Here is a 9,470-nt window from a genome sequence, read left to right on the forward strand (position 1 = left end):
AGTGGTTTTCCTCATCTCTCAGAGAGTTGACAGCTCTTACGAATACCGTTCAGGTTGTGCATTCATTTGAGAAGCCAATGCCAAGTTTGAAGTGATTGAAGAATTAGCCCCCATGGATATGAAGGAACAACTACGGGTGAGAATATTTTCAAAGTCCAAGTTCAGGAGAGCAAATGAAGCTCACAGTTGATACTCCTGATTCATAACACATGATAGGTTGAAATGGCTTTCAAAAAGCACCGGCTGGTAAATAAGGCAGTTAATAACCGTAGACTCTACCGTAGATTTTCAAAAGCTTTGTACACTTGTCAAACGAAGTCTGTTTCTGCTCTACAGATATTTCTGCCAATGTCGATAGCCATGCATTGTAGAAGATTCACTGCTTGATGAATTCTTTCAGTTTTTGTACAGCCAGAAATTTTTACGAGCCTACTTTCTTGAAAGATATTTTCACTGGGTACAGACTTTTTTTCTTTTTTTCCTTTTAGTCCTTTAAAGATGGGGACTTCAGGCTTGCTGATAAGTCAGTGATCACTCCTACATTTATTCTTCTGTAGAGAATGTATTTCTTTAATTTATACTTTTCTATATTTTCTGTCACCGATTTTAAGCTCTCTCATTGTTTGCTTCATGTTCCTCGGGCTCAGAATATGTGGAGATTCTTGGATGTGTGGATTTGGTTTTCATTAAATTTGGGAGTTTCCTTAAATATTTTTCTTCCCCCTCCTCTCCTTCAGATTCCAAGTACACGCTTGTTACGTGGCTTCACTCTGTCCCACATCTTGCTGATTCATTTCTATTTAGTCGTTCCCTCCCACCTCCTCTCTGTATTTAACTTTGGACAGTTTCCACTGCAGTGTCTTCAAGTTCACTGATCTCTCCTGCGTTGTCTCACACTGTTAACCCCACCCAGTGCAGTTTTCATTTGGACGTGCCTGTTTTCTCCTTCAGAAGTTTGGCTGTTGCCCTTTTTTATATACTCTGTGTCTCTCCATGGCATGACTGATCTTTCTTCTAGCTTCTGGAACATACGGAATACAGTTGTAATAACCCTCCCAGTGTCCTCGTCTGCTAAATCTGTCATCTGTATCAGTCATTGCGGGTCCTGTTTTCCTGCTTCTGTGTATTCCAGGTTGGTGTTTTTTTTTTAAATCACAGATCAGACGTTACAGAAAGATAGTTTGTCACTTATTCTCCATAGCTAATCTCAGGGTTTCCTGGTGAATCTTTGAACAACTGAAATCGTTTTTCCCAATACCACTCATCAGCCTGTGTAAGGACAGATTGTTCTGACCTCCTTGCTAGTTCATAGCTAATCAGTGTGCCCCCCGAAAATGTTCAAATAAGGTTCACTGTTCCCAGACTCTCTGCAGTGTTCGCTTTTTCCTTTTCCTCTTTTTAAAATTAAATCCTCTTTCTTCCCCCTCCTTTTTTTTTTTTTTTTTACTTGTTTAGGACTCAGTGCATGGTTTGATCTTCACTGTATACAAGTAACGGCACGCTGATGGTTAATTCTATGTCTGCACGTTTTTCTTTGACACCAGACACAAAAGAATATGTGCTTTCGGGTTGAAAAAGAAGCAAAACTAATATAAGGTGCTAAAAAATATATTATTTTCCCTTAGGGAAGAAAGAGGACAGCAGTGGGGTAGGGGTAGGGAGGATTTCTGGAATTCTGGCAATATTCTTTCACTCTGTGAAAATTCAATTGTACCATTATTCTGTGTGGTTTTCTGTAAGTCTATCATATGTCTATTATAATGCTTGTTTTTTAAGTTTACTCACTTATTTTGAGAGAGGGAGAGCGTGAGCAGGGGAGAGGCAGAGACAGAGGGAGAGAGAGAGAGAATTGCAAGCAGGCTCCAGACTGGCATCAGGGAGCCCAACGCATGGCTTGATCCCACGAATCGAGAGACCATTACCTGAGCCAACCAAGAGTCAGATGCTGAACCGACTGAGCCCCCCAGGTGCCCCATATAATGTTGTTTTTTTTTTAATGATGACTAACATCTGGTAAAAATAACATCGGATTCCTACCCGACATCTTACAGGGTAAATTGTGTATCGATTAAGCGCTTAATTGTTAAAAAAAAAAAAAAGAAACCACCAATAGTTGAGAAATAATTTCTCTTCTAAGTGTTTCAAGCATGATGTGCCACCTAGAAGCTAAAAAAGAAAATATTGATAAATCTGACTACACTGAAATAAAACAATTCTCTACGGCAGAACCCATCACAAACAATATCAGAAGACACAGCAAACCAGGAAAACGATTTACATTTCCTCCTACAAAGTTGATTTCTTATTGACTGTAAGCCAATAAGAACCTAAGAGCCACGAGCAAATAGGAAAAACATGGGAAATAGGAATATGAGTGCCAAAAATAGTGCAAATAGGAAAAAAATGGGAAAGAATATGAATGAAGAGTGCCAACAATTCAAACGTCATTTACAAATGGGAAAAGAGGGTCAGCTTCACTCATGGAGAACAAATTAAAATGATAGGGAGACCACGCATTTCTGCATGATCAGTGACGAACGATCTGACAGCATGTCGTGCAGATGTGGAGGGGCGGGTGCTTGTGCGTATTCCAGACGGAGGCGCTCAGCGCCGTCCTAACGATGGAGAGACCGTGTCAGTAACCAGCGCGACAGCCGAGACGGTTTAAGATGCGCAAACCCACCGATCTAATTACTTGCACACAAGCCACATACCACGTGGACCAGGATATGTATCTCAGTTTTGGTTGTACCGGCCAACAACGAGCAACCACCCGAGTACCCGTCAGCAGGGTCTTGTTAAACGAATGACGGCATCTACGCAGTGGCGCGGTGGGGAGCGAGGGCGCTGTTCATCGTTCGGAAGTGGCGCAGGATGGTCGGAGATCGCAGAGCAGAGTAGCCGGAAACGCTACCCACGTCCGCGTGCTGCCTCCCTGCCCCGGAGATGTGGCCGCGGGCACGTCCCTCCACCTCTCTAGGCCTTAGTGGGTGACGGTGGCACCCGCACCGTAGGGTTTTGTGAGGACTGAACGGATCAGTATTTCTGTGTCACCGTAGAACAGTGTCTGGTAGCCAGTAAGTACGACATAAGTGTTTGTTAAACACACTAAAAATACACTGATAAAGGCGCCTGGGTGGCTCAGTTGGTTAAGCGTCTGACTTCGGCTCAGGTCATGATCTTGTGGTCCGTGAGTTCGAGCCCCGCGTCGGGCTCTGTGCTGACCGCTCAGAGCCTGGAGCCTGTTTCAGATTCTGTGTCCGCCCCCCCCCCCCCCCGCCCCTCCTCTGCTTGTGCTTGGTCTCTCAAGGGTGAATAAAAAAAAAATTATTGAAAAAAAAAATAAAATTAGGGGCACCTAGGTGGCTCAGTTGGTTCAGTGTCCAACTCTTGACTTCGACTCAGGTCATCATCTTACAGTTTGTGACATCAAGCCCCCCATTGGGCTCTACAGCACAGAGCCTGCTTGGGATTCTCTCTCTCGCCCTCTCTCTCTGCCCCTACCCTGCTCTCTCTCTCTTTCTCTCAAAAAATATATACATTTAAAAAATGAATAAAAAATAAAATTAGTGCTTAAAATAGTTAAGAAGACTATGTAGTAAATGGAAAACGTGTGTAAGTCAATGTTAAATGGGAATCGTGGGATACAAAACCGTACGTTTTGCAATGCTGTAAGTTTCCCTGTAAACGGGCAACGAGAACAGAAGACGTCTGTGTCGTTGGCTTTTGTTGCTCAGCACCTTGGGGTACTTTCTGGTGGTGGTGGTGGTGGTGGTGGTGAAGATGCCCACCCGCATCCACACCAGTCACCCCATTCCAAGATCTCCAGCCCGTTGGCCCCCTCTTATTGCAAACTTTGGGGAAATGCGGAGAGAGCTGGCTCTCTCCTCCCCTCTCTCCAATGAGCTGTCCACTATGCTACTTTGGGCTACTCCCTCCCTCCCCCGTCCCAGTTTACCTCCATCCCTGCAGAGAGGCGGCCTCTGTCCCCTTGGCCCAGAAGTCTCAGACTCTCCCGGGACACCCCAGGTCAGATTTCCCAAGTCTTCCCCCCACTCCTCCCTCAGCCCCCAGCCTTCTGAGACCACCGTGGTCCTCAGGCACCACACTGCACGGGGAAGAGCACTAATGAGGCCCCGGGGCTTTGGAGGAAGCCAGACCCCTAAGTGGGCCCTGGGAAACCTATTAAGTCAGTCTTGTCTTTTCTTCCTGAGAGAGTCCCTGGGAACAGAGGTGGAGATCACGGGAGAAGGGGGGGATTGATGTGGTGCAGGAGGTCTGCTCCCCATTCTCCGCAGAATCCTTCCACAGTCCGCCGCTACTTTGTAATTTGTATCCACAGAGGAACTGCTATTTGAGCTGGGCTGTGAAGAGCGAGTAGCTTTCCAGGTGGGGAAGGACTTTCTGATACGAAACAGGTGCGCAAGGTCAGGGACAAGTGGGAGACGGCAGCAGGCCGCCGCGAGGCTTGTGGGGAAGGCGTGCGCGGGAGATAGAGGGATGGGGGCGCCCATAAGGCTTGCGGGCTCTATGTCGTGATGGTCAGAACTGGCACTTCTCCCAGCCAGGACGCTGGTCGCCTGCTCAGCCCAAACTCCGGCGTCACCGCTGGGAACCACGTCTGCCAGGTTAGCGGGGGGAGCAAGGCGCCTGGCCAGCCGAGCTGAGGATTTAATTCAGGCTGCGATTCGGGGTTGGGGGGCCCCAAGTCTGGCTGTCTCCTTTAAAGGAATTTTCTAACTCTCCAGCGATGCTGTGGGAGGTGGGGTGTGGGTGCCAGGGACTGAGGGCAAAGCCCCAGGTGAAGCCCATGTTTGCGGGAGAGAGGAAACCCCTCAAGGAGGGGGTCTCGGGTCCAGAAGGCCCGGGGGGGACACAGGAGATTTTTCTCCTCTCTCTGCCTGTCTCTCTCTCCATCTCTGTTTTTCTGTCTCTCTTTGTCTCTCCCACCTCTTCCTCTGTTTCTCTTCTCTCTCTCCCTTTCTCTTTATCTCTCTCCCCCCCATCCGTCTCTCTCTCTGTTTCTTTCTCTTTCCTCTCCTTTCATCTTTCCCTTTCTGTCTCTCCCCCTCTCCCTCTCCATTTCTGTCTCTGTCTCTGTCAGCCCAGAGTCTGGCGAACCACTTGGAGTGGAGGCGACCTCCCTGCCGCTGCCCTCAGCAGGCTCGCCTCTGCCTGTCCCTGGTCGCAGGCCTCATTCTGTTTCCGCACCTCTGCATCTGCTTCCTTCTCTCTCCTCCGGTCCCCTTTCCATTTTCCCCTCGTCTGGGTGGGGAAGGACCGACAGACAAGGCAGACACAGAGAAGAGCGGGCTCTCCCCCTACTTAAGGGCGGAGACTGTGAAATCAGACAGACCTGGGGGCCTCTGACTAAGGGAGATGCTGTGGGACTCCCCCAGATCTCAGCCTCCCCGTCTGTAAATCAGTTGTAATGGTGGCGTGACTCCTCACAGCGGTCTCGAGAATGTTCAGGAATACTGTGGACGCGGGGCGTTTACGGCTCGCCTGCACACCGTGAGGGCTGGACACACGGCAGCGATTGTGATCCCGCTCCCTCCCTCCCGTCGGCATTTGGAGGGAATATGGGGGCGTTGCCAACGAAGGGTCATTGGAGGTGACGTCAGTGTCCCTGGACGACTTTCCGGGAGGCTTCGGAGGCTTCGGGGGAAGAGCTGCGGGGCATGAGCGGGAGGAACCCTTGGGGAAGAGAAACAGAGCGGCGGGACACCTGAAGGCTCCGGGGTCTCGGAATCCGGGCAGATAGGCCAGGTGACGCCGGTCTGCTGCCTCGGTCCCCACACCTCCCTCTCTGCTCTCTGCAGACAACGCTTCCCTCCAGAGATCTTCAGCCGGGGCAGGGCGTGCCCGGCACACAGGCAGCAGGAAGCACACGACAGGATAGGGTGGCGATTCCTTCCATAACATCTCCCGCATGCCGGGCCTGCTGTGCTGGGCGCTTTGTGCTGGGCGTGATGTCACTTAGTCGTCACGACAGTTCTGTGGGGCTGAGGAGGCTGCTGGGGCTCCACAGGGTAAAGACTCCAAGCCGTCTCAGCTGGTCAGTGAAACAGCGGAGACGGAGCAGGAGCAGGTGCACGTGAGCCCAGAGGCCCCGCTTGTGCCGCTGAGCCATCCGGGCTCCGGGATGGGCTCGTGCCCGGGGGGGGGGGGGGGGAGGATTGCAGAATGACATCCTGGGGCATCAGGGCCTGTGTCGCATCAAGGGCGACAGACGAGGAATCTGAGCCCCATGGAGAAGGTGGGGCTTGGGCAGCATCACAGACGGGACCAGAAAGCAAAGCTCCTTACTCAGCCCCAGGCGTCCCTGTGACCTGAGGCCACCCCAGGGCTGGGTGATGAGGCAGAAGGCACCCACTGTGCCCTGCACACGCGTGTGCAAATAGACACACACACACACACACACACACTGGCTTGGCTAGAAAGAGCTGTTTTGAGATGTGCACTGGTGGTCTGAGGCTCTTCAAAGACCCCTAAGTTGATGCCGACAGGCCCGGTGTAATGCTCCCTTACTGACCTAGTATTCTAGATCAACGCGATGCCCCTCCGAATTCTTTCTGGGCTCTTGAAACATCAAGATATCTTTGCTGATGGTTTTTGAAGTTTATTTGTTTTGAGAGACAGAGTGAGTGCGGAAGGGACAGAGAGGGAGGGAGAGAGAAGCCCAAGCAGGCTCCGTACCGTCATCGAGGAGCTTGATGCTGGGCCCGAACTCACGAGATCATGTCCTGAGCTGCAACCAAGAGTCGGACGCTCTACCGACTGAGCCGCCCAGGTGCCCCCACATCAAAATATCTTTAGATATTCTGTCACACAGGAGACGGTCAGGGACAGGACCACGGTTCACAGTGCGGTGGCGGGCGCGGTGCTCCGGAGAAACGCCCTCGATGCGCTAGTAGCGCCCCACCCCCAGCAGAGGACGCGCTGGTTAAACGGGAAGGGTGGCTCGCGTGCCGGTGGGATGTGCGCAGGAGCGGCCGCGTCGGCCTGAGCCGGCGGTTCGACGGGGTTGGCGGACATCCACCCGCGTGTGTACCCGTGAGGCCTGGAGGCGGTGACTCCCCCAGGCAGCTGAGGCCCCTCCGGGGAGGTCAGCTGGATGGTGGCCCGGGACGGGGGTGGGGGGCGGTGGGTGGAGAGGTGTGCAGAAGGCACGGGGAGGGGGGGGGGAGGGGGCCTGGAAGAGCACGGGCCGCGGAAGCCAGAGGGAGAGCGGACGGTGGCTGCGGACACCCGCATTCCTGGAGGACTCGCGGGGGCGGCAGGTGCCGGCTTGGGGAGAACGCCCCGCGTCCCTGGTGGAGGGGGTGTGGGGGCTGAACCCCGGAGACGCGAGGGCCCTGTGTTTCTGGGAGGGGTGTGTCACCGCGACCCTCCTCTCTGGCCTGCACCCCTGTCCTCCCTCAGGTTCCGACATGAGCCCCTGGCCTGGGTCAAACTGGACGGCTCCGCGGGAGTTCGTGATCCTGGGTTTCTCCGGGTGGCCCCGGGGGCTGCGGCTGCTGCTCTTTGCCTTCCTGCTGCCACTCTACCTGGCCACGCTGGTGGGAAACCTGCTCATCCTGGGCCTGGCCGTCGGGGACCCCGCCCTGCACACTCCCATGTACTTCTTTCTGGGGGCGCTGTCGGCCGTGGAGGCGGCCTACACGCTGGTGCTGACTCCGCGCACGCTCGCGGGCTTCCTGCTGCCCCCGGGGGGCCAGGCGGTGGCCCGCTCCACCTGTGCTGCCCAGATGGGCCTCTTCGTGGCGCTGGGAGGCTCCGAGTGCCTGCTGCTGGCCGCCATGGCGCTGGACCGCTACCTGGCCATCTGCCGCCCTCTCTGCTACCCCCGGCTCATGACCGCGGGGCGCTGCCGGTGCCTTCTCGCCTCCTGCTGCGCTGGGGGCTCTCTCCTGGCCTTGGGCCTCACCGTGGCCATCTTCCAGCTGCCCTTCTGCCGGGGGGGCCTCGTCAACCACGTCTTCTGTGACCTCCCGGCCGTGTTGGTGCTGGCCTGTGGGGACCGGGACCTGCAGGAGAGGGTCCTGCTGGCCGCCTGCCTGCTGCTGCTGGTGCTGCCTCTGGTCCTGATCCTGCTGTCCTACACCAGGGTGCTGGCGGTCATCCTGGGAGTCGGGGGGGTGGCAGGCCGCCGCAAGGCCTTCAACACGGTGGCGTCGCATCTCACCGTGGCCGTGCTCCACTACGGCTGTGCCACGGCCATGTACGCCAGACCCCTGAGCAGCCGCTCCCTCGAGGAGGACAAGCTGGTGTCGCTCGTCTACATCAACCTCACGCCGTTGCTCTACCCCGCCATCTACACGCTGCGCAACCGGGACGTGCAGGGTGCCCTGTGGCGGGTGGTCGGCGGCAGGACGTCAGGGAACATCGTCCGGGCCGAGGTCAGCTAATGCTGCGTGCCAGACGGCGTCTGGCCTGCGATCTCCCCCCGCGAGGGGAACCTCCCCATCCCAGAGCCGTCTGTGGCTCCCCAAGACCTGCTGGAGCCCAGCGTCACAAGGACTCCAAAAGCGGACTTGAGCCGAGTTCTTTGGCTGCTGTGGACATTTCAAGCTGAACGGTTCTCGCTGGTGGCCGTGCACCGGAGAATATTCAGCAGCCACCCCTTGTCTCTACCCAGTGGATGCCACTTGCACACCACCCCCCCCAGTTGAGATAATAAACAATGTCATTAGACATTGTCAAATGTCACCTGGGGGGAGGGCGCAATCAGCCCTTGTTGAGAACAACTGCTCTAAATTCTGAACACACGGTACCTTTTGAAGAGAAACGAGTGCTAAAAGGTACAAGTTTATGGTTCCTTAATTTATAATACACAACTGAAAATAATGCAAATGTTCACGAACATGGAATAGACGCGAACGACTTGTGGCCGAGTCACGGGATGGGGACGCCTGGGGGGGCTCAGTCGGTCCGACTTTGGCTCAGGTCATGATCTCGAGGTTCGTAGGTTCAAGCCCCACATGGGGCTCTGCCCTGACAGCCCAGAGCCTGGAACCTGCTTTGGATTCTGTGTCTCCCTCACTCTCTGCCCCTCCCCCGCTCATGCTCTGTCTCTCTCAAAAATAGACATTTGGGAAGAAAAAAAAAAAAAGCAGCAAGCCACAGAGAGCGCAAACCGAATGCCTCCCTGTACGCAAAAGGCCAATGACAGACGAATCTGTGCTGGTTGATAGAATAGTGGTTCCCTGGGAGAAGGATCTGGGTTGGCACAGGCACAGGGGGATGGTCTGGGCACTGGAGATGTTCTAGATCTCGATCTGCGTGGTAATTACATGGGTAGGTAGGTGTTCAAAGCTTCATCAGATCTGTGCACCTCCTTGTATTTAAAATGAGCTACAGCTGTTCTCCTGTTTGCGCAGCGAGCCACGCCTTCAGCGTTGCCTTTGCTCACGCTGCCTTATGCCCCCGGTGCACACTTCCTCTCGTTCCGCATTCCACGTGTGAAA

The 9,470-nt window shown here is 54.1% G+C and overlaps 1 protein-coding gene across 1 annotated transcript; it reads left to right on the forward strand.

Annotated features, from left to right (window-relative positions):
* The first annotated feature begins 7,224 nt into the window (after nucleotides 1-7,224).
* LOC109251064 (olfactory receptor 10AC1-like) lies at nucleotides 7,225-8,500 on the forward strand. The gene has a single exon (XM_019422356.2). The coding sequence runs from the start codon at nucleotides 7,434-7,436 to the stop codon at nucleotides 8,409-8,411; it is 978 nt and encodes a 325-aa protein (XP_019277901.2). The 5' UTR covers nucleotides 7,225-7,433; the 3' UTR covers nucleotides 8,412-8,500.
* The last annotated feature ends 970 nt before the right edge of the window (nucleotides 8,501-9,470 follow it).

Source organism: Panthera pardus, unplaced genomic scaffold (assembly GCF_024362965.1).
Source record: "Panthera pardus isolate Hobbes unplaced genomic scaffold, ASM2436296v1 HiC_scaffold_4, whole genome shotgun sequence".
Lineage (NCBI taxonomy): Eukaryota > Metazoa > Chordata > Mammalia > Carnivora > Felidae > Panthera > Panthera pardus.